The 25,752-nt window shown below is 48.9% G+C and overlaps 1 protein-coding gene across 9 annotated transcripts in view; it reads right to left on the bottom strand.

The window, feature by feature from the left end:
• Positions 1-25,752, bottom strand: part of GRAMD1B (GRAM domain containing 1B) — a 260,267-nt gene that overhangs the window by 165,242 nt on the left and 69,273 nt on the right. For 6 of the 9 annotated variants that reach the window (XM_043481183.1, XM_043481184.1, XM_043481187.1 and 3 more), the window contains one exon: positions 18,163-18,927. The exons of 2 other annotated variants lie outside the window; for them this stretch is intronic. In XM_043481183.1, the coding sequence (XP_043337118.1) occupies positions 18,163-18,536 (374 nt within the window). In that variant the 5' untranslated portion in view covers positions 18,537-18,927. Of the gene's footprint in view, positions 1-18,162; positions 18,928-25,752 lie in introns of those variants that run through there. One more of the 9 variants, XM_043481172.1, reaches the window with a different exon arrangement.

The raw sequence follows: 25,752 nt of genomic DNA, 5'->3' as shown, positions 1-25,752 counted from the left end.
TGGTCAAAGCTGAGTCACCACCCCACAGACAATGAGGATTTCACTTGTTCTAGGGCAGCGGTCCCCAACTTTCTTGGCACCAGCGACCGGTTTTGTGGAAGACAATTTTTCCAAGAACGGGGGATGGGGATGGTTTTGGGATGATTCAAGTATATTACATTTATGGTGCATTTGACTTCTGTTATTATTATATTGTGAAATTTGTTGTTCAGTTACTAAATATCTGACTCTTTATGACCCCAAGGACAGCAGCATGCCAGGCTTCCCTGTCCTTCACTATCTCCTGGAGTTTTCACAAACTCATGTCTATTGAGTCAGTGATGCTATCCAACCATCTCATCCTCTGTCACCCGCTTCTCCCGCCTTCAATCCTTCCCAGCATCAGGGTCTCTTCCTATGAGTCAGCTCTTTGCATCAGGTGGCCAGACTATTGGAGCTTCAGTTTCAGCATCAGTTCTTCCAATGAATATTCAGGGTTGATTTCCTTTAACGATTGACTGGTTTGATCTCCTTGCAGTCCAAGGGACTCTCAAGAGTCTTCTCCAGCACCACCGTTTGAAAGCAACAATTCTTTAGCGCTCAGCCTTCTTTATATAACTCACCATAATGAAAATCAGGGGGAGCCCTCAGCTTGCATCCTGCAACTAGACAGTCCATCTGGGGGTGATGGGAGACAGTAACACCTCAAGTGTATTGCTAATGTCCAGCCTACTCTGTAATCTCATTTTGGTTTGCACCTCTATGAGAATCTAACACCCTCAGGTGTAATGTAAGTGATGAGGAGAGGCTGTAAAAAAAAAAAAAACTACAGATGAAGCTTCACTTGCTCACCCACTGCTCACCTCCTGCTGTGCGGCCTGGTTTCAAACAGGCCATGGACCAGTTGGGGACCCCTGCCCTAGGGAACACCCAGGGTTTAAAATTATATGTATAAAAAATAAAATAAAATAAAATTATATGTATATACAGGGAATTCCCTGTAGCTCAGATGGTAAAGAATCTGCCTGCAATGTAGGAGACTCAGGTTCAATCCCTGAGTCAGGAAGATCTTCTGGAGAAGGAAATGGCAACTCACTCCAGCATTCTTGCCGGGAGAATCCCATGGACAGAGGGGCCTGGCAGGCTATGGTCTGTGGGTTTGCAAAGAGTCAGACATGACTGAGCAACTAACACTACTACTATATAATATGTATAATTTAAAATTATAAGCAAAATTATATGTATATGTATATATTGAGTTGTTCAGTCATGTCCAGCTCTTTTGAGGCCCCATGGACTGCAGCCCACCAGGCTCCTCTGTCCATGGGATTTTCCCAGGCAAGAATCCTAGAGCGGGTTGCCATTTCCTTCTCCAGGGGATCTTCCCAACCCCAGGATTGAACCCCCGTTTCCTACATTGGCAGGTGGGTTTTTTTTTTACCACTGAGCCACCAGGGAAGCCCCTGTGTATATATACATACATACATATGTAATGTTTATATCTATTAAACATACATTTATTTTTAAAGGCTCAGTCATTCATTCATCCTCCAGTACTGATCCACTTAACCTGGAGGAGTGAGGTTTGCAGTTTACTGCATTGTGCCAACTATTTCTTAGTAAGAAATACTAAGGACACAACTGAGCTGATTAAGAAGTGAAAGTGACTTAACAGCACCTGTCACCCACAGGGGCCTTAATCTAGTGGAAAATGGGAGGTAGAGGCTCTAGGACTCCAGATTCTCTGTGGCTATAAGGGAGAGAAACGCATAGTTAATTAAGCCCCAAATGCCTAAGTTCTGAATCATTGCATCAATGATGCTTGTGAGAAACAGAATTTTTAGTTTTCCGTGCCCACCCTCTGCTGTAGAAACCAAATCATCAGTGGTTCCACGTCCAGTACAAAGAGGGAGGAGCAGAAAAACCCCTGGTTACCCCATGTCCACAGCCAGAATTCTCCAGCCAACAAAACACGGGCCACCTTCGCCTACTCTGAGATGGATGAGCTAGGTCCTTCGCTGAGCGGAAACTGCTTCTGCTCTCCTAAAATAAAACGCCCACTTCCTCAGGAAGACTGTCCACAGGGAGGACGTCCTTCACAGCAAGGGCTGGCCAATAACCAGGACTAACAATGGAACAGCTACTGCTGCCCCTCTGTGGAGGCACCAGTCACATTCTTAAATTTTATGTTTATTTCTATGATTGGCATTGACTGCCTAATAGATGCCCAATTAAAACCTGCTGTTGAACAAATGAGGGGATGAATAATAAATATACTAGACTGAACCCTTCAAGGGCAGAGGCCAGTCAGAGTTCAGTGGCAGGTACTCTGCAGCCAAGCTGTCAGATTTCTGCAGAATTGGGACTCTTCTCACTGTGCCAGCCTAAAGGAGGTTTAATGTGTATGTGTGTGAGTCACTCAGTTGTGTCTGCTGACCCACACCGTCAGCACATGAACATCAGCCTGGGTACAATGCCAGATGCACTTAAATTTGTACAAAATGAAAAAGGCCTGAATTAAAGGTGCCAGGACACAGCCTTTCTGAGTCAGGCTTCCATCATTACTCAACTGTATGGACGTGCGCACGTTTCAGAGCTTCAATTCCCTTAAGTCCAAGTGGGCATACTCGTTACACCCACCCCATAGGACGTGGGGACAAATGAAGTGGTAAGTTGTCATGCCAAAAGCATATTACTGAAAGGCTCGGTGTGTGCCAGGCACCGTGGCAGGTGCAGCAGATACAAAGAATAATTATATTCTGTGCCACCTCTCAGAGCCCAGGGCCTTGTAAATCACACTGAAAAGGATCAAATGCTCCCCCAGATTAAGAGATGATTACATCTCTATGACTAGCACTGTGTTCCTTCATATCCGAGTGGGCACCACTGTCTGCTGCTCTGACCGGAATCTCCCAACAGTAGGCATCAGCACCCCTTCTTTCCTCTGCACCACCCTCCTCCCCAGCTCCCAGTTCAAGGCTCCACACTCTAGGGTACCCCAATCCATGGTATCCCCGACCTGCCTTCAAGGCTGTCAGGACTTGGCATAAAGAAGGGCCATGTGTTATATTGACCCTGCTGAAAAACAGAATATAGAATCTTTCATATGATAGGAACCAACAAGGAAACTTTCCTTTAATTCCCTTTTTACGCTTTATGGTAAGTAGCAGGGGGGAAAATGCACTTATAGATCATTTCTAGGCAAAATTGTGAAGCTAACAACCAACCTATTTCTACCTATGTGCAGTCTCTTTTGGAGAAGGCAATGGCACCCCACTCCAGTACTCTTGCCTGGAAAATCCCATGGATGGAGGAGCCTTGTGGGCTGCAGTCCGTGGGGTCCTTACGAGTCGGACACGGCTGAGCGACTTCACTTTCACTTTTCACTTTCATGCATTGGAGGAGGCAATGGCAACCCACTCCGGTGTTCTTGCCTGGAGAATCCCAGGGACAGGGAAGCCTGGTGGGCTGCCGTCTATGGGGTCGCACAGAGTCAGACACGATTGAAGCAACTTAGCAGCAGCAGCAGTCTCTTTTATTTTACTAGAAATGGGAATCAAGCCCTCTTGAAAAGGAAAAAAAGTCGCCATTCTGCATTTAGCTGTATTCATATATTGCATTTCTGTATTTTTTTGTTTGTATCATAAAAAATTCACGTAATAAACAATGTTGTGATATAAAAAAATAAAAAAGAAGGGCCATGTGTATTGGCAGCCCTTTGGCTCTTGGCTTCCATTAACACTGAGAGGAGGAAAGAAGCAAAACACCAGGAGGACAACTGCTCTGGCAGCTAGCAGCTGCAGAGAGAGGCCCAGCTTCACAGCATGTCTCCCGCGGTCGCGGGAGAGGTCAGAGCAGCAGGTGCATCTGCATTCTAGAATTGAATGAAGTTGCACTATCACGGGCCCCAGCTCAACCCCATCATCTCTCTCTCCAGAGTGGGGTGGAAGACGCTCCTTTCATAGCTCCTGATTTTCCAGTTTTAGGAAACACACAGATTCTTCCCCGGTGGTCCAGTGGTTAAGATCCGCCTGCCAATGCAGGCGTCATGAGTTTGACCCCTGGTCCGGAAGGATTTCACTTGCCGTAGAGCCACCGAGCCCTTGCACCACAACTACTGAGCCGCTCACAACTACTGTGCCCAAGTGGCAACCACGGGGCCCACGTGCTGCAGCTACGGAATCCGGCGCACCCAGAGCCCGAACTCTGCAGCAAGAGGAGCCGCCGCAACGAGGAGCCCGTGCAACTAGAGAGTAGATTCTGCTTGCCGCAGCTAGGGAAAATGGAGGCAGCAATGACAACTCAGCACAGCCAAAAATAAAGAAACTAATTAAATAACAATAATAAATAAGGATCAATGTTGTTAACAAACACATTGCTTGTTAAATTAACAAACAAATTTTTAATCTGTTTATTGCCTCTCCCTCCCCTCCCTAGGATGCATACTCTGCTAGGGCAGAAACTGTTTCATTCTCTATTGTTTCTGGCGTCTAGAACAGTACTTGGCATGTCCTATGTGTTCAATAAACACTGATTGAATTAAGTAGGGGCAAAAAAGGGGTAGACGGAAGGGTGCATCTATCACAAAATCCTTCCCTCCTGCAAGTGGAACAACTGTTGTCCCGACCTGGAATTGTCCTGAGTTGTCTTGAGTCCTCTAGGACTCAGAGAAAATTAGGAAAAGGAGTATTGTATTATCACGGCAACCACAGATCCAAAAATAAAACGAGCCTTCAAAGCTGTCACAGGTCCTCACTGGGAAAAGCCGAGTCACTATTTGTAGACTACCCGGGCCCCAGGTTGACCACAAGCCAAAACGTTGTTCCCCACGTGCCCTTGCACTCTGGAGCCTTGTTTTGGGAGAGGTCGGCCACTCTCCACCTCATGATGCCAAGTCTGTCTCCTGGAATAGAGACCACCCTTACAAGAGCAGCCGTGTCTGGTCTGTGAGCACTTACAGTCTGAGGGAAGGCACAGCACAAAGGCAAAACCGTGAAAGAAATCAACAGGCTTAAAACAGACCCACAACACGCAGTGACCCAGATTTACATAAATGGCATACGAGGGCATAATTATTCAACTTCAAGAGGACTTCTAGCTCTATAACACGATTTCCAATAGAATTTCATGAAAACCAAATTTCCTTACAGCTCTTCATCCATTTGACTATTCACTCTATAAGTATATGTTTACTGGGCTCCTACTAGGATCCATGCAAAGCGTTTAGCAGGCACTGCATAAAACAAGCACTGAACAAAATTAACTCAACCTTCACAGCTTCTGATCCAGTGAAGGATACAATGAGACCAAATAGTCACAACTTAAGAACACAGATTTGTAATAAATACCCCAGTCAGGAAATAATTCCCAGAGGAGAGGGTAACTGAGCTAAGATCCAAAGGAGAAGAAGGGCAGGACAGCCAAGCAGGTCAGTGTTACAAAGGAGGAATTTCGTGTGGAGGAACGATGTCTGTGAAGACCTGGAAATAAAAGGAAGCATCCTTGGGACTTCCTTGGTGATCCAGTGCTTAAGAATCTGCCTGGCCATGCAGGGGACAAGGATTCGATCCCTGGTCAGGGAACTAAGATCCCACATGACCTGGAGCAACTAAGCCCTTGCACTAAGCACTAAGCAACTAAGCCGTTGCACTACAACGAGAAAGTTCATATACCTCAACAAAAGATCCTGCGTGATACAACTAAGAGCCGACGCAGCCAAATAAGTAAATTAATAATAAACAGGAGATAAAAGGAAGATCTCATCCACGGCACTGAATGGTTACTCTGGCTGGAGGCCAAGGACTGGGAGTGGCAATGAAGGAAGCAGGAGGGGGAGCAGAAGTGAAGTCATGAGGACCACTCTGGCTGCAGATGCCTGAAAAATCTATGTGAGAGACGGTGGTGGCCCAGGGAGCTCCAACGGTGGTATAGATCAGAAGACAGACTTCCTTCCAGGGAAGGAAACCTGGTGAAACTGAAGGGTACCAACCCCTACCTCAAGGGAACAGAGGGGAACTGGTTTGGAGGGAAAGATGAAGAGTTAAGTTATGGACTGCTTCGAAGAACATTCCAGTGGACATGTCCATCAGCCAGTTAGAGGGCTGAGCCTAAGGCTCAGGAAAGAAATGAGGTCTGAGATGTGTATGTGAGACTGGCCATCATGAGGGAAAAACTAAATTCAAAGGAGTGAATAAAATAGCCCAAGGAGAGTATGTAGATTTAGGAGGAGGAAAGAAGCAGAAGAATGAGGGGAGATAGAGGAGAAATAAACCGAGATTCAAAACCTCAAGCAGACCAACACTGAGGAGACAAGACAGCCAAGACCAGACACAAATTATAAAATCGTAAACTCATTTTCAGCACTTATTAATAGATCAGAAAAGTGACATCTCATCAAAGAAACAACAAACCACTGTTCCAGCTTACCCTAACCAGAGGAGCAGACTCAGAAGCCTCACAGACCACCAAAGAAATCTCTGTTATTAACTAATGACAAAAACAGCAACCATGATCCTTCAGACACATGTACTTAATTCTGTCTCATAAGATGAAGAAGAAACACATGCTCCATATTACGAACAAGGAAAGACACTGAGGCCCAGAGAGACTGAGTAACCTGTCTAGGCTCACACAGTAAAAAAACAAAAATAAAAGCAGAGCCTCCACCTGCATGGTGCCTCAGACAATCCCTTGGACTGATGCAAGCGAGGGCAGTCGTCTAGGACAAACCATCATGCTGCCCCTAACAACAGACGAGGCCAGCCAGAGCTTCCTGGATTCACTGATGAAAATATGGCTCCAACCGGAGCAAAGATGAGCTCCTTGGGACATGGAGTGGGGGGAACACACAGTAAGGTTGCAGGAGATTTCTACCCTAGAGCTATCTCTGCCACTTACCAGCCTCCTGGCCTTGGACTTTCCCAGTCTGCTCAAAGTTGAAATGACTGGAGACTTCCCTGATGGCCCAGTGGTTAAGAATCCGCTTTGCAATGCAGAAGATAAGGGTTCGATCCCTGGTGGGGGAACTAAGATCCCACATGCCACAAGGCAACTACTGAGCCCATGAACTCTGGAGTCCATGTGCCACAACTACTGAGCCTGTGCACTGCAACAAAATATCCTGCATGACTCAACAAAGATTCCAAGTGTTACAGCTAAGATCTGATGCAACCATGTAAGTAAATAAATATTTTTTTAAAAAATAGATAAAATGACTGAACAAATCCCACCCACCATGAAGACTAGATTCTTTGACAGAGAAGGAGAACCACAGCTGCAGGTACTAATAGGTGGCAGCTGAGAAAAGTCTAAGCAGGAGTGAAATCTAGGTCCCAGGACCCTCCTCCCTTATCCCTCCCAGCAAATCTTTTCCTCAGACCTACTTTTCATGTTTTAGTCAGAATTCCATATCCTACTGAAATTACTTTTTGCACATTGGTTTCCCCGCAAAGGCTACGAACTCCTCAAGGAAGGGCCACGTGTCTCCATCTTTGTGCCCCAAGAATACAGGACGGCAGCTGATTCTCTGCACGTGTCCAAAAGTGTTTGTTGAACTTGAGAATTACTTCTCCTGAATTATCTAGTTTTTCAGCCTGAACTCCTGAACTCTCTGGTGTCGACAAACAGAGGCATCTTGGGAAGCAGTCCAGGCATGGAGTAGGCACTTCAGAGGACTGTCCAGTGTTCCTAAGAACTTTCTGAATGGGTGGGCCACTTCCTGCCTGTTCCATTTGATTCTGGCTCTGCTTTTAACACATGTGGCCATTAGTCCCCCCACTGCACCTGCAGGGTTTCACAGCCCCCACTGGAGAATCAGTGAGGACCAAGTCTTTGGTAGTGTAAACCAAGCTTCTCTTAGAATCTGCAAGCAACAGCCCGAGTCGCTAATAATAAATCTCTGAAAGAATATTCTCAAAGGACACTGACCAGATAGTCTTCTCAGCTTCCCTGAGGACAAAACAAGAGAGAACGTGTTTGGATTATACCATGGAGGATTTCAGTTAGATCTCGGCCTCGAAAACACAGAAAGAAGTAACCAAGAGAGGACAGATGTACAATCCTCTTTCCTGGAGCTAATTTTTTTTTTTTTTTATGGAATCTTCACATGTCAGGAAGACGTGCTTCACTGCAGACGCAGGGAAAACGCATGGTATCACCCAAGCTAAGGGCAAACTGTTCTCTGGAGAAGCTCCACCCTGTTCAGAGTAACCTTTATTACTGCCGTTCCATCTAATCTTGAGAATCAACAGAAAGGTCAGGAAGAGCTCTGGAGTACAATGACCCAGCTGGGAGACAAATGGTTGCCGGACCAAGGCGGATTGCTCGGAGGGGTCAGACTGGCACTCACACCAAGCCTGGGTCATGAAGAACAGGAGGACGAGATTAAACAGCATCTTTTTGATGAGAGGGCTCACATCCCCTTACTTCGGAGAAATATCTCATCCTGATGATACCTCCAGAAACAAATGCTTCAGAAATTCTTCTTTTTCCTTATTTCACAGACTTACTTGTCCTTGACCTATGGGTTTATCTTCTTCCTTAACCTCCCACCAGTACAAGATACAGAAGAGCTGGTGAAAAAGAAAAGCCTCTCAGTTAAAAAGAAACTCTGAGAACTTCCCTGGTGGTCCAGCAGTTGGGAATCCACCTTCCAACGCAGGAGATATGGGTTCGATCCCTGGTCAGGGAACTAAGATCCCTCGTGCCTTGGGGTAGCTGAGCACACGAGCCACAGTGAAGAGACCACGTGCCACAACAAGGACCCAGCACAGTCAAGGATAAAATAAATAAAATAAAATAAAATAAAATAAAGAAACTATGAATGAGAGAAAATACTGGGAAATAATACACCAAGCATGCTACCATTGGTTGCTTTAGCATAGTATTAATAAAATGATGAGCTCCTTTCCTTTTCCCTACTATCCAAAAGTTTTATATTAACTAGCTATTTGACTACACACAACAATCACTAACTTTTCTTCTTTCAATCTTTTGGCCAAACCATGGGGCATATGGGATATTAGTTCCTCCATGCATTGGGAGCATGAAGTCTTAACCACTGGACCACCAGGGAAATCCCTCGTTGAGTTTTATATTTAATTCACTTAATTTTGGTTGTGCTGGGTCTTCGTTGCAGCGCGAGGGCTTCTCATTGCAGTGGCTCGTTTCTAGAGCACATGGGCTTCAGCAGCGGTGGCGCACAGCCGCCCCACGGCTTGTGGAATCTTCCTGGACCAGGGCTTGAACCTGTGCCTCCTGCGTTGGCAGATTCTCAGCCACTGAACCACCAGGAAAGTCCCTAAATGACTTTAATAATGTAAAAATTCCTTTTAAGACAACAAGCTGTTAAGAGGCTTAGATTCAAAAATGTATTGCTAAACTAACCGTCAGTTGTCTTTCTGTATTTCCCAAGTTGCTGGAACAAACAATAAAGGGTTAACACACTCACCCCTGCCCAAATGGGGCCCCAAGGCAAATTATTTCTGCATAGTGGCAAAAGAAAAGGGAAAAACCAAGTAGGTTGTGGATTATTTTCTTCAGCCCCCTCATTTCCTGACTAAACCTGTGAAACAGAAAGAGAAAGACCAAGAAATCTCTGTGGTCAGACCATGGAGGAAGGAGGCACCAGGCTGGAAGAAGGTCCAGAGATGTGACAGATAGAAAGCAGCCCAAACTTGAGAAGTTAAAGTCAGAGGCCTGAGTTCCAGGCTGTAACCCAGATCTGCCACTGAGATGTGCCTAATCACCAGATTTCTTTATCTCATCTACAAAATCAGGGTGGAAAACCACGTTAGAGTCCGTGCAAAGGACGCAGAAGAAAGCGCTTCACAACCATCTGACCCAAAAGATGTATCAGGGCCTCAAATGAAAAAGCCATGTGTTTCCTCCCTCTCCTCTTCACCACTGGTCATAGTGAAGGCATAGCCGCATCTTCCTGGCGATGATTTTGATCAGATTATCGAAATCGAAAATTCGGACACAGGGTCTGAAAACAGGGGGGAATATTTGACACCAGGACTTTCTTTTTTTCAAAATTTTTATCTATTTACTTTTGGCCGTGCTAGGTCTTAGTTGCTGCATGGGCTTTTCTCTTTGCGACAAGCAGGGGCTTGCAGTGCGTGGGCTTCTCATCTCGGGGGCTCCTTTAGTTGCGGGGCAGGAGCTCTGGGGCACTCGGGCTTCAGCAGGAGCTGCTCCTGGGCTCCAGAGCACAGGCTCAAGAGCTGTGGCGCCCAGGCTTAGTTGCTCTGAGGCATGTGGGATCTTCCTGGACCGGGGATCGAACCCATGTCTCCTGGATGGGCAGGCAGACTCTTCACCACTGGGCCACCAGGACTTCCTCCAGGAAGTGGCATGCAGCTGTCCACTCTGTGTCCAAGTGGACGGGGTGGGGGTGTGGGCGGGCCAGGCCTGCATCTCTGTGCACCAGCTTGAAGCCTCTCCCATCCTGCCTTCCTTCCACATTTGATCTTCCACCCTGCATCCTTCATCCCTGAGAACCCTCACCATCTCCTCTGAGAGAAGTAAGGTTCCTCAGACTCCAAAGTCACAGGATGAGGGCTCATTAACCTCCTCCCATGCTGAAAAGCATCTCTCTTCACATGAGGTACCAACCACCCCTTGGCAAGTCACCACACTGATCTGGGCTTCAGAGGGAAGAACCCCAAGAGGGCTGTGGCTCCAGGAAAAGCCTGCAGAGATCGTAAAGCTCTGGTACACACTCGGGCCAGCTTGGCCCTGTATCTGAACACCTGCTTCAGGGCCCAGTGGTTCACTCATTGGAGTCAAGAAGGAAATTCCCCACTGGCAGCTCTGCCCTTCAAGTGCCTTAAGGAAAACTCCAGAGTTACCCTAGAAGCAATGATCAGAGACCAGCATAGCAACTGCTGTTGCTGGGAGAGACTAACCAAGCCAGGCAGAATTATCACCTGTTAGTCTACCCCATGGAAATCCCAGTCTCTCGCCTTATATGGAACTGGCACCCCTTGAGTGTATAACCACCACGGAAACTCTCAAGATATCAACTGCCGTGGAGGAAACTGGCCAGTGTGAATCAGCCCACAAGGCTTAGATCTACCGTCTCAGTTTCTGCTGAATCCGGAAACCACATCTACAGCCCAAGGCCGGCTGTTTCTCACGGAGCAGTTCACCTACACCAGGTAGCAGCACCCTCACACACCCCCATGCTGACCTCCGATCCCTGGCCCCTACACACGTCTCAGCATCCTTTCCATCCTTCAAACCTCCTTCCCACTTCCCCCTCCATGTGATGTGCGTGTGTGCCTGATAAGTCGCTTCAGTTGTGTTGATTCTTTGCGACCCCAGGGCTGTAGCCCTCCAGGCTCCTCTGTCCACAGGATTCTCTAGGCAAGAATACTGGAGTGGGCTGCCATGCTCTCCTCCAGGGGATATTTCCTGACTCAGGGATCGAACACATGTCTCCTGCATCTCCTGCTTTGCAGGTGGATTCTTTACCATTGAGCCACCAGGGAAACCCCCTCCACGTGGATGGGATCTCAAATACGCAAGGGCCAACCATTCTCAGGCCCTGGGGAGATGGTGCTGTGTAGCTGCGAAGAGCGTGGATCTCTGGAATTAGAACATGACTCATATCTCACCCCTGCTTGTGTGTGACCAGAGCAAACTCTCTGAACTTCAGGTTCCTTGGCTGTAAAACCCACCTGGGGCTTTGTTGAGAGGATTAAATGCATATTTAAGGCGCTTAGCAGAGAGTAAGATGCAGTCCCCGCCCTCAAGGAATTAAGGGTCTGGGTGAGGTTTAGTTTAACCTTATCCAGCACCAATTACTTTATTTAATCTGCTGACAAATCACAGGTCTCCTCTTTGATGCTCTGTGCGAAGAAAGACATGAATTCTCTCCTTCTCACACTCTCTGTGCTTCTCCCATATGGCGGGGTCCTCACCGAGGTGATGGGTGTGGCATCTGGATGCACTCATCAGATTGCTCCCTGGAAATTGAGCTGAAACTGGAAGGAAGACTCCCTCCGAAGGTCAGGGGAAGGGGATGAAGACTCAAGATGAATAAACCAAGGAGAAACTTCCCAGGTGGTCCAACGGCCGGGACTCCATGCTCCCAATGCAGGGGGCCCAGGTGCAAGAGTCCACACGCCACAACTAAGACCCGACGGAGCCAAATAAATAAATGAATGTTTTAAAACAGACACATTAATAAATACACCAGTGATGGGTAATCATTACCTACACACATGCATGTCAGGTAGGCTGGCACCAGACAGATAACCAGGCCCACCAGGCCTGCAGAGTCAGTGAGAGGTACCTGAGATCAGACATGCAGCGGGGCAGAAGACGACAGGGTCACTATGTCACAGAGAAGAGGGGACAGAAATGCCAGGGGAAAGCGGTGCAAGAGGTAGTACTAAGGAGGGTGTCCTGGGGAGACAGAGAGATGCTCTGTGTCCCCCAGAAAGACAGCCCAAAGTCAGCCAGCCACACCTACTCACCCGCTCCTTGTCACTCTCCCACCCCTCTCCGCAGAATGACGCCAGGATGCCGTCAGAAAAGTTTTATTTCTGTCCAATTCTGACCTCTTGCTGTATTCCAGCAGGTGAGAGGGACTCTGGTGCTCAATTTGGGCTTTTTTGGGTTTTTTTGTATTTAATTTATTAACTGCGCTGGATCTTCTTTGCTGCTCTTGGGCTTTCTCTAGTTGCGGCGAGCGGGGCTTACTGTTTATTGTGGTCCCTGGGCTCTTCAGCGCAGGCTCAGCAGTTGTGGTGCATGGGCAGAGTTGTTCTGGGGCATGTGGGATCTTCCCAGACCAGGGACTGAACCTGTGTCCCCTTCGTTGACAGGTGGATTCTTATCCACTTCGCCAGCAGAGAGATCTCTCAATTTGGGTTTTAAACAATCACCACAACCAGTTATGGCCAAGGGATCTGGGGAGACATGCAGGTACTCATTCTAAGAGCTTTCCCCATCAACTTCACACTTCATTATTCACAGTGCTCGGAAGGCAACATGGCCAGCAAAAAATTGTGCCACCTTATGCCAAACAGTGGCCAAGATGACAATCCCCAGCTGTAACAGTAACTGCCGGAAGAGTTGTGCAAGGCTCCAGCCTACACCTCACACTCGGTTCACACAGAACAGCAAGAATTCACTGCCTCCGATACCACTCTGCTCATGTCTCTCCCAGGTTCCAGAACCTACAATGGCTCGAGTTGAATCCTCTCTGCAGACAAAGCACACTGTCCATAGGATCTTAATACATCTTTGTTGACTGACTGATTAATTGAAATTCAAACTCTTCAGCACACATCATAGTCTGTCAGCCCATCACATCACTACCCTCATTTTCCCATATCCCTCATCAAGACCATCCCCATCTTCAAGCCAACACATCCAAACTGTCTTCACTAAGAGGCATCTGGTTCCCATTCAAAACTCAGCTCCCCATAGAAAAGATTTGTGATTGCTTAGTCTGGAGGGAAGAGAATGGAGGACAAGGGGATTGAAGGTGATATATAAAGGGTATGGGTTTCTTTTCAAGGTCATTAAAATGTTCTAAAATTGGAGTGATGACTGCACATATTTGTAAACATACTAAAATATACACTGAATTGTATATTTTATACACTGAATTGTATATATACTGACCAAAATGTATGGCATGTAGATTATGTGTGTGCCAAGTCACTTCAGTTGTGTCTGACTCTTTGCAACCACATGGACTATAGCCCCCAGGCTCCGCCGTCTATGGGTTCTCCAGGCAAGAATACTTCTCCAGGGGATCTTCTCCACCCAGGGATCAAACCAGAGTCTCTTACGTCTCTTGCATTGGCAGGCAGGTTCTTTACCACTAGGATACCTGGGAAGATTACGTCTCAATAAAACTATTATACAGCAAAAAAACTCAGTTCTGGACTCATCTCCTGCAGGATATTATAATGAAAGGATACTTTCATTATAAAGAGTAGAGTAAAAGTAATCATTCATTCACTCGTTATTAATTTATCCATCAATGAACATGTATTGATCATAACAAAAGGCAAGTACAGTGCTAGACAGTGAAAATACAAAGATGAACCAGAAAAAATCAGACTTGGAGTACTCCAAGGTCCTTGCTAACTTCATCATTTTCTCTACTTCTATCTTCCCCAGGTTAAGGAGAGGAAAGAGGTCTCCTGATTATATTTTTATCTCTGTGCAGTTAAAACCCCAAAGCTGGGACTTCCCTGGCGGACCAGTGGTTAAGAATCTGCCTTCCAAAGCAGGGGACGTGGATTCAACCCCCGGTCAGGGAACCAAGATCCCGCATGCTGCAAGGGAACTAAGCCCATGCGCTCTGGAGCCTGTGTGCTACAACTAGAGAAGTCCAGTGTGGCCAAAAAAAATAAAAAATCCACAAGTCGAGGCCCTCTCAGCCCCGTGCCCTCTACCATATGGGATAGAATGGCATCGAAGGCCTGAAAAGGGTCTTTTCTTTGCTGTGGAGAGGTAGACCTGGGGTGCAGATCACGAAAAGGAAGGATGCCCTGCAGGGCGTGCTGTGCTCACCCCCTTATCCGAGCCAGAGCTGGGCCACTTCCCCATCAGCATCCCCGAATCCTGTAACATGTGAGGAGCCCCAGGTTGCCGCTCCAGGACACGTGGGGATGTAACCTATACTCTCATGCACACATCCCCTCCATGTAAGCCACAAGCAAGAGGACAATACTCCCTCCCCCTTGCACAGCAAAGGGACGTTTACAAAACATGTCCATACAGATCACTCTTGAGACCTGCCATTAATCCACAGATAGAGAAGATGAAAGGAGTTGTGCAGGTTCCACAGCTAAGAAAGGACAGAACTTAAATTTAAACCCAGGTCTCCTGACATGGGGCTTCCCTGGTGGCTCAGATGGTAAAGAATCTGCGTGCAGTGTGGGAGACCCGGCCTTGAGCTAAGCTGGGAAGATTCCCTGGAGAAGGGAAAGGCATCCCACTTTAGTATTCTTGCCTGGAGAACCCCAAGGACAGAGGAGCCTGACGGGCTACAGTCCATGGAGTCACAAAGAGTCAGACACGACTGAGCGACAAACACTTCACTTTTTCCTGGTATGAGATCCAACGCTCTTTGGGCCCTATTGCCTCTAAACGCCAGTTCCTCCTCAGCGAACCATCCTAGCCATCTACAATCACTCATTCACTTAACTGCTTTTCTTTCCCAGAAACCTTCTAATTCCAAGGCCTAAAATGGATGGGCTTTTGTTTTAGCCACAATCGAGACAGATTCCAACAGGAGGCACTTCCGGAGTCTGACAAATCTAGGCTTGAATCCAGAGATTGCCTTTTTCTACATATATACCAACATTCTTCTAACCCAACAAGTCACCACAGAAAACAACTGCCAGTTTTTAAACTATTCCTAGAAGGTGAAAAACCCTTCCTGTTTTAAAAGTATATTCCCTGGGACTTCCCGGTGGTCCAGTGGCTAAGACTCCACGCTTCAAATGAAGGGGTCCAGGGTTCAAATCCTGGTCAGGGAACTGGATCCCAGAACTGGATCTTGTGACACAACAAGAGTTGGGATGCTGCAACTAAAGACCCCACATCTCACATCAAAGATTGAGGATCCCGCATGCTAAAGCCAAGACCTGGTGCACTCAAATAAATAAATACTTTTTTAAATAAATAAATAAAAGTTTGTTCCCTGCTCCAACAAAAATGAAGATTCCACTGAACCTTTTTTTGGGGGGGTCAGGGGCAGGCTGTGCTTTGGGGCTTGGAGGATCTTAGTTCCCTGACCAGGGATCAAACCTGCACCCTCTGCAGTGAAATCGCTGAACTGCCAGGAAATTCCCTGCACTGCACCTTCAGACAACTCTCAGAACCAAGACAGATCTTCCTAAATCTAACCAAATCCACCCTATCCCCACCCTGACTACCAATGGAAGACTCTCCTCAGTATACATGGCAGAATCTCAGGGTCAAAACAGGGCCTCCTTTAGGGTCTCTCACATTTGAGGGGAAGCTGACAAACCGGGATGAACTATTTAAGTTCAAGATTAGCTCCCATCAGGCTTCCCTGCTGGCTCAGCGACAGAGAATCTGCCCGCAAAATGCAGGAGGTACTGGTTTGATCCCTGATCGGGGAAAGGTCCCAAATGCTGTGGAGCAACTAAGCCCATGTGCCACAACTACTGAGCCTGTGCTCTGGAGCCCGGGAGCCGCAACTACGAAAGCCTACACGCCCTAGCGCCTGTGCTCTGCAATGAGAAGCCCGCACACCACAACTAGAGTAGGCCCCTGCTCACTGCAACTAGGGAAAAGCCCACACAGCCGTGAAGATCCAGCACAGCCAAAAATAAATAAATAAACAAACAAAATTACAATTTTTTTAAGTCCAGCCTTAATCCTTTTAAATAGAAAAAATTTAAAAATTAGCTCCCACCAAGTTTGTCCCATTTCCCTCCACTCTCTGGGAAAGGCGGCAGGATGATGGACAAGTACAGAAAGAACTGTTATCCTCAGGTTCCCAAAAAGCCCCAGAACGAAGCTTTACATCTTCGCCTGCAGAGATAACCACATCCAGTCATTACAACCAAAAAAAGAAAAAGAGAGCCTGGCAGGCTGAGAATGCTCATCATCCATATAACCCGGCCCAATTTCTCAGCGTCCTCTCAAAGACGCACCTCATCCTGTTCTTATGTTCGTAGGTACTGCTCCCCTTTCCTGATCTCACGTCCCTCAGATCATACTCTTTCTGCTGTTTTCTACTACCTGTCTGCACATGTCATGGTTTGAGCCTCTTCCTTCCAGAAGTCTTCCTCCTCTCTTTGCTGCATGGTCAGTACCACATGGCATGTGTGCGTGCTCTGTTGCTAAGTCATGTCTGACCATTTGAGACCCCACAGACTGTGGTCTACCAGGCTCCTCTGTCCATGGGATTTCTCAGGCAAGAACACTGGAATGTGTTGCCATTTCCCTCTCCAGGGGATCCCTCAGATGTAGGGATTGAACCCTTCTGTCCTGCGTCTCCTGCACTGCCTGGCTGATTCTTTACCACTGCACCACCTGGGAAGCCTCCACCACATGACTTCTAAAGATTCCATCTCCTCAATACCAGGGAAACTCACATGCCTGAATTTCTTATCCAAGTCTCCTCCCATCCTCCTTCTTAACTACCACATCCCCACCCTCTACCCAGCCCCCCACCTCCTGCCTCCTGGCCACAGCACCATCAGCTAGCATCAGACAACTCCTAAGAACATTCAGTCAATACTTGTTGAACTGAAATGAATGGAATTGAGGAGACTGGGAGGAGGTATCCAGGAAAAGGTGGCCAATCGCTCAGCTGACTCACACAAAGGCACAGAACATCGTTAAGATACAGGGCCTTAGAGTCTGAGAGTGAATGAGCAGGGTACAAGATATCAATGAGCCAGTAAGGACAGCCCCCTGTCCTCCACCAGGCACCCGGCTTGGCTCAAACCTAACTCCCTTCTCCCCCCAAGGCTGTGTGGAGCTGTCCTACCTGGCTTTTATACAAATTCTCCGCCTAGGGAAAGCTAACTTCCCAACTACTCAGACGCCACATCTAACCAGGCAAAGAGTAGCCGGCACACACTACAATGGTGTGGACCCGGCCTAGGTGTCTAAAGATTCTCTGTGGTAGGAATCCAGACTCACTCAATGTGAATACACCTCCTCTACACGTGGGGGGCCAGGAAAAACCACCTGGGGTGGCCAAAAATAAAATAATCAACATTAAAATGGAGCTTAGAAACTGAAGTCTGAGTGGAGGAACCACTTAATTTCTCTTGCCTTCTTACGATCTCCCTCAGTGAGACTCACAGTGCCTACCTCAAAGAGGTTCTGTGGGGATTAAATGTGAAGTGCGCATCCTACTGACCCGAGTTTCCTAAGGGTTCAGTAAACACTAGCTGCTATGGTTTTTACTACTCATGTTGCTGTGAGGATCCGATGGGTTGGAACGCAGCGTGAAGCCCCGTGTACACGTGTACTGTAAAGTCACCGGGCCCCACCTGGGCTGGGAAGATGGGTGACACGTGGGCAAGCCGTCCACTCGGGCGGAGGGCTCCTGCAATCCTCCGCGAAGTTTCCCGGGTGCCCTGGGACCTCCCGCTTCCCCCCACCGCGGCGGCTCTGGGGAGGCCGGAGGAAGAAAGGGGAAGAAGGCGGGAACAGGACGGCACGTACCTGCTTTCGCTGCACTCCTTCCGCTCCCTCACCCGCAGCCACTTGCGCAGGAGGAAGCGTTTGCGGCGTGGGGAAGCGCTGGGCGTGGAGCAGTTGGACCACGGGGTGTCCTCGTCGCTGGAGGGCGTGATCTCGATGGATGGCAGCTGCAGGAACTCCTTGCCTGGCGCCAAGACGCCGGGCAGGTCCCCGCTCAGCCCGGCCTCCAGGGTCGGCTCCTGAACGTTCTTGGTGCGGCGCATCTTGAAGCGCCGGCGGCGAAGCGTGGGGGTCGACGAGCTGGACCAGACCGGGCTGCCCTCGGGCGCGCCCCGCGGCTCGGGCACCTGCAGGGCGGGCGGCTGCAGACTCTCCATCATGTTGGCCGCCGGCATGGGACCCGCTGCCTCCGCGCTGCCCCGGCGACTCGCCGCCCGCTGGCCCGGCTCCCCGGCCCTCGCCCGCGGCGCCTGGCCTCTCACGTTAGGAAACGCTCGCCGCTCGAGCCGCGAGCGGAGCCAGCTCGTCCCCCGGAGCGCCGCGCGGGAGAAGAGGGCGCGGGGGCTGGAGGCGCGGCCGCCCGGATTCGAACTCGGCTGCCCGCCGCCGCCCGGCCGCCCTCTCCGGGGCTCCCCTCGCGCGCCCGCTTGTTTTCCTTCGGCGGCGCTCCCTCGCCGGCTGGCGGCAGTGCCCGAGCGGGACTCGGCGGCCCGCGCCCCCGGGGGAGGCTCGGCAAACTCTCAGGGGTTTGCGTTCGGCGGACTAGGCTGGGGAGCCGGCTTGGCGCTGCAGGGAGGCAGAGAGCGGGAGGAAGAGGCAGAGGGAGGAGGAAGACGGGGAGAGAGAGAGAGAGAGAGAGGAAGCAGACGCTGGATAAAAACAAAAGAGGAGGAGCAGGGGGCGAGGAGCGGGCAAGGGGGCGGGGGTCACGTCTGTCCAGAGGGGCGTGCACGGGCGGCGACAGCTAGTGTAACTGTACCCGGGATCCCTGGGGAGGGACTCTACCTTCGAGTCCCGGCTGCTCCAATCAGCCTAATGAAACAGGATCACGGCCCAAACTTTCTCAAAGCGACGACTGGCCAGGCAGCTCTCATTAGTCTTAACTCCCTGCTTTTTCCAGGAGGGGGAGGGGGAGGGGGAGGGGGCAGGGTGGGGGGGGGTAGGGGGGAGAACCCGAGGAATTCAGTCGGGAATCGCCAGGGCCACCCAAGGATACAGAGTTGAGGCGGGGAAACTAGGGGACTCTTCGGGCCAGATCTCCTCTTCTGAGAAAGGTGCTTTCTTTGAATCACTTGGGGGTGCGGGTGGGGGCACAGGAAGCCCGGGACACAGTCAGAGCGGGGTCAGTAAGGTTCCTAGAGGCTGCTTCCAAAATGGCAAGCTGAGAAGAGAGGACAGCTCTGTGGAAGAAGCTGAGGACAGCAGACATGACATATGAAGGAAGGACAGACAACAGGACCTGAGAGACACCAGGCACAATGGGACCAGTCAGGAAAAGGGGGGTGGTCTCTACATCTTGAGTGACCCCCCCATATCAGAGCTCCATCCCATGCACAGAATAAAATTAGAGGAAGGTGAGCGGGAAGCAAAGGGTGTCCCAGGGAATTGAGGGTACTCCCTTCACATTAATGGGGGTTGGGTCAATTCTGCTTCCACTCGCATGGACTGGGTCACAAAACATCTATATGTCCCCAGGTCATGGAACCTAGAAAGTCTGGGTCAGTCCTGTAGTTCTGAAGCTGTGCTGAACCCCTCACTCTCCAGACCCAGGTTCTACCCTGAGACTGGCCCTAGAACTGATCCACCTTACTGGGGAGTCCTCTGTCAAGATTGAGTCTAAAGAGCCCAGCTCCTCTAGCAAAGAAGTTAACACCCACCCTCCCTCTCAGCCCAGCCCATCTGCCTCTCCAGTAAGTCTTACATGTAAGAACCAAAGTAGAGATGTGTGTATGTGTATGCTCAGTTACTTAGTCATGTCTGACTCTGTGTGACCCCATGGACTGTAGCCCACTAGGCTCCTCTGTCCATGGGACTTCCCAGGCAAGAATACTGGAGTGGGTTGCCATTTCCTCCTCCAGGGGATCTTCCCAACCCAGGGACGGAACCCATGTCTCCTGTGTCTCCTGCACTGGCAGGTGGATCCTTTACCACTGAGCCACTGGGAAAGCCCCAAGTAGAGATGGGAGCTTTCGGACAGACCAGGAGGAACACAAATAATGCACCTTTAAGTCCAAGATGCGGTTCACCTTGTCCTCTCTGCACTTTCAATGAGTCCAGGAGGGAACCGATGCCTTATTTCTGTGCCAGGATGAAGGTCACAAAAGCATGTCACAAATGTCCTAAAGCTGAGGTGAAACCACACTCCTAAAGACCACCAGAGCTCACTGCAAGAAAACACATCCCTTCAGTTCGTGTGACAGCTGGCCCTGGGTCCACCATGCCCTGCAGTGACATCTGGGGAGGGGTCATGGCTCAAGGCATCCTGACATTGCACAACCTCCCCAAGGCCAGGAATCTGGGGGAAGTACATTTTGCTTGGGGCGAGAGAGACCGTAGCCAAAAAAACTAGAGCCAGTTGTTAAATCGCTAAGTTGTGTCCAACTCTTTGCGACCCCATGGACTGCAGCATGCCAAGTTTCTCTGTCCACTGTCTCCCGGAGTTGGCTCAAGTTCATGTTCATTCAGTTGACGATGCCATCCAACCATCTCATCCTCTGTTGTTCTCGTCTCCTCCTGCCTTCAACCTTTCCCAGCGTCAGGATCTTTTCCAATTCCTGGCCAGAGCCAGACCACCCATAAACGTCTCCCTGGAAGAGTGGCCTGTCTTGTTTCTGACTCTTTTCCATATCCAGTCACTGGCTCTCTCAAGGGGGCTCAGTATCACTCTATTTTCACTCCTGGATGTGTCACGGAAAGGAGAAACCCCTTGCCATCAGGTGTCAGGCTGGGCAAGCAGCCGGACACTGCATCCGGCTCTGGGAATGCCAAGGAGGCCGGGCTGTCACTCCACTCTTCAGGCTCCGGAACTAAGCCATGGAGTTGCTCACTGCCTTGGATTTCCTCCAAGGAGCGGCGCTCTGCCGGAGATCTGATAACTTCTCGGTTCAAGGAACCTGCTTGTTGAGGGGCTGTTGAAGTCAGAGAGCAGGGTCTGGGGTGTTAAGGGGGCAACAGGAGGGTGAGTCACTACCATTTACCAGGAAGCCACAAAACAAGACAAGACAAAACAGCAGGGGCCACAGACAGGCGCCCAAAGAGCCCATGGGTACTTGGGGGAAAGGGAGATTCGCCAAGAAGGGCAGCCTTCTTTGACGTTGACCTGAGCCCTCTGAATTTAAATGTATGCCTCTTAAAAGGAAGAAAACTCAGCAGTTTCCTCTTCCCACACACCTCAGCCACTTTCCCACCCACGAGAGATTCTGGATCTAAAATCTAAACTCCTGTGAGATTTAATTCAAGCCTTGTGCCCAGCAGTCCCTGAGAATGATCACTTACGTCTCTTCTGGCCTGAGGGAAAACCTCCTCCACACTCAATCTGCGAGGGTTTCACATGGCTGGAAAGCAGATATGTGAAGCCCTCGACCACTGCCTTGGCTCACCTCCACCTGCACCCTTGGCTTCAAGAAAAGAAAGCACTCATCACCCAATGAAGCCCTATTTTTTTAGGTCCAATAGTTAAGCCTTCGCCTTCTAATGCTGGAGGTGAGGGTTCGATCCTTGGTGGGGGAGCTAGGATCTCACATGCCTGCGGCCAAAACTACCGAAACATACAACAGAAGCAGTATTGTAACGAAGTCAATAAAGACTTTAAAAATGGTCCACATCTAAAAAGTAAAAATTAAAAAAAAACTTTTCTCAAAACACATCCACCAGAAACTAACACAATACTGTAAATCAACTCTACCTGCTAAGTCGCTTCAGTCATGTTCGACTCCGTGCGACCCTATGGATGGTAATCCTCCAAGCTCCTCTGTCCGTGGGATGCTCCAGGCAAGAATACTGGAGTGGGTTGCCATGCCCTCCTCCAGGGGATCTTCCCGGCCCAGAGATGGAACCCATGTCTCTTACGTCTCCTGCACTGGCAGGCGGGTTCTTTACCACTATCGCCACCTAGGAAGCCCCAAAATCAAATCTCCTTCAATTAAAAAAAAAAAATTTTTTTTAAAAACACATTCCTCATTCCATCACCCTCAGCTGTTTACTTGTCCCTATCAAGTAAGATGATAAATGGGATATTGGTTTGAAAATGAAATGCCCCCCAGCTACCAGTCATCATTACAGTGAAAACTCTAGGCACATTAAGGGAAGAATTAAGTTTGTCCTTCTTTGGATTCTGTCCAGTGTCCTGTGTGTTCTGTTTGTAGAGTAACCTTTACACTTTCATAAAGAGCTTTCATACATAATATTTTATCTTCCAGTGACCCTAGCAGATGTTATTACCTTCATTTTGTAATTTATTGAAGTGAGACACAGAAAGAGATCCAAGGTTGCAGATAAAAACACAATAACCGATCCATGACAAAGCCCGAACTTGAGCCAGGGTCATCTGAAGCTAGTTAGAGGCCACCCAAATCTCATCAAATGCATCAGCTCTGGACATCAGGTCCCTTGGGAGCAACATAATTTTATCAGCCCCGATCTTAGTTGGATATATCACTAAACGACATGAAGCCATTCAGTTCCAACCGTTATTTTACAAGTGAGGAAATGGAAATACAAAGTTTTGAAAAACAATTTCTCAGAGGAGCTGGGGTCAGGGGGTCAGCACTAAAGAGCTTCAGTCACTGCATTTTTCTCCAAGTCCCCCCTCCCCACCCCACCCCACCCCTCCCCTCATCACTTCTCTCCCATATTTGGCTCTCAGCTGGCTCAGAGGTGCCCTCACCTCCGGCCCTCCAGACAGGTGGTGCCGGAACACCCAGGCTTCCCTTCCCCCAGCTCACAGCCAGGCCTCTGACTTTAATGAAAGGAGCTCGTATTACCAAGCAACTGTTGTTTATTCTCAACTGTTCAGGCTCCCTTTTCCTGCAGACACAAGACACCCAACACCTGTCTTATTACTTTGGGAGACCCACAAACTCCAGAGTCCATTATTGAGCAGGAAACTTCCAGGAGGGAACTTAACTGAAACATAGCAGCTATGAAGCTAGATTCCTCCAGGATGCACATCCAGGTGAGTGGGGAATGGAAGGAGCAGGCCCCCACAGACCCACATCCCTCCAGCCCCAAGGATGCCAAGGGCAGGCAACTCCCAAGGGCACGTACAGGTGTGTCCCCTCCAACACGGCTGCCACAAAACAGTCAGTCCCCGCCCTCAAGGAGAGGACACAGAATCTCCCGCACGGCATCAGAGTAGCCAGACCCAAGGGCTCCCATGGAGTGGAGAAAGAAGCAGGAAGTGGGCATTCACGAAGAGGAACTTGCTGCCATCAGAGAAACTGGAAATTCTGATAGAACTGTGGATGAGGCTGTGAGAGCAGGGTAATGAACTGTCTTCAAATACAAAATGAAGCACGGCTGAGTGGGACACGGAAACTCTCCTTCTGTTACCGAGCAAGCAAAAATGAGCTTGGGACTTTCCCTGTGGCTCCAGCGGCTAAGACCCTGTGCTCCCATGGCAGAGGCCTGGGTTCAGTCCCTGGTCAGGGAACTAGATCCCACACGCCACAACTAAGAGTTCACATGCCACAACTAAAGATCCGACATGCCGAAACTAAGAAATCACATAAATAAACGAAGGAGACTACGCGCTTGTGTAGCACTCAGGGTGGGAGATTCACGTTCAATGATAAACACTTCCCGAGAGAGGAGGGCCAGGTAAGGGCTGGAGTGGATGATCAAAGATGGTAACAGGGCAGCTTTCTCTGCACGCCTCCAAAGGTAACTGGAACCTGATTAGAGGCAGAGGCAAGGAAGGATTTTCTGGTAAAGGCCCAACCATCGTGGATCTGTGGAGCCCAGATTCTCTCTCTTTTAAATAAAAGCAATTCACTTATACCTAAAACAAAGTCCATCTGGACTGATACATTTCTGACTCCAGGCATTCTGATTACCAGATACTAAACACCTCTCTGAAACTCACAGAAAGCTCTTGTATCTTGCACCATGAAACAGAAATACAGGGACCAATGACCAGGGTGGTGAGGGCCAAGGAGCTGGCAGTAGGGACTGGGTAGACAGGTGGAACTGGAGACGGTAAGTGTCAAGCTGGCCCCTGGTGGCTTGAGTCTCTTCCTTCCTCTAATCCCTACCTCATCGCCCCATGCACCAGCTCCCTACTGAAGCCATCGGTGCGGTTTCCACATTCAATCTATGTAGTTAGAGGGGGTTGGAGGATGCTGGCTAAACACAACCTAAATAAAACCACAGTAGACCAGCCTCACCTCTGGCTTCCCCTTCTGAAGAAAAGAAAGAGCTTCAGGACTTTCCCCAAGTTTCAGTTCCCAAGGACTGTGCTGGCAAGGCCTCTCAGCCCTGGGAAATGCACAAGGTTGACGGCGTGCTTCCGCCAGCCTTCTTGGGGTCAGGGTGAGCAATGACGTCACCCCAGGAGGACTGTCACCAGATAAGCCTCCCGGGTTTAACTGCTCATCAAAAGACTTAGGAGTCAAACCAGACTCTTTTGCACAACACTTGGCTGACCGTTTTTTCAGACAGGCATCATCACTTGTCCTCTGAATCTTCCAAGGACATCAGGGCTGGAAAAGACTTCCTGTGGTCACTCCACCCATCCATTCCAGGGGAGGCAGCTGGCCTGCTTTGGGTGGTCTGCTGCTTTCCTCAGAAGGGTCCTCAAATACTGTGGGCCCTATAAACTAGTGACCGTGCGCAGGCTCACATGGCTGCTCTCTGCTCTTCTAAGCCCTTCCCCCACTTACCAGCTATTAGATTGGGGGTGAGTTATTTAATTTCTCTGTGTCTCTGTTTCCTATATAAAAAAAAAAAAAAAAATCAAGATAATTAACAATGTCTCCCTCCTACAGCTGTGGTGAGCCTCTGAACAGCCTAGGGCACTTAGAATAGTGCTTGGCACATAGTAAGCGTGCCATAAAAGTTGGCCTTTTTGTACCTAATTAAGTCTCTGTTATAAGACCTGTATTAGGAAACATGACTACTCCTGTTGATTTTCCATTCAGTTTAATTCTGAGAGTCCTTGTTAAGCTAGAGAACCACATGAGGTTCCCTGGTAAGCCCTGGGGAGACAGCAAGACAAGGAGGACAAAGTGTGTGCATTGGAGCATACAGCCTAGCGAGGCAGAATTAATGAAGTGCAAAATATAAGTGCAAACAGGTGTGAGCAGAAAATCAATTTTAACGAGAGGGAAAAAGGTGGTCTAGGCAGGCTCCATGGAGGCGTTAGTACTTAAGACTTAAAGTATGAATTTCACTAGAAAAGATGAATGGAGCACGTTGGAATAAAGGAACTGTTTGAGTAAGGGAACTGAAAAGAAGAAAAAGAAAACCCATGGAGAGTTTTGGAAAATAGAAGTCAGGGCTTATGGAAGGGCACATAGAGGAGTTAAAGCAGCACAAACAAGAGGGTCAGATTGGTGAGTATTTGAAGTTTAGTGCTATTCTTTATTTCTTTTTAATATTTATGTATTTATTTGG

Source organism: Cervus canadensis, chromosome 11 (genome assembly GCF_019320065.1).
Source record: "Cervus canadensis isolate Bull #8, Minnesota chromosome 11, ASM1932006v1, whole genome shotgun sequence".
In the NCBI taxonomy this organism is placed as follows: Eukaryota; Metazoa; Chordata; class Mammalia; order Artiodactyla; family Cervidae; genus Cervus; species Cervus canadensis.
This window is presented reverse-complemented; position numbering and strand designations above follow the sequence as displayed.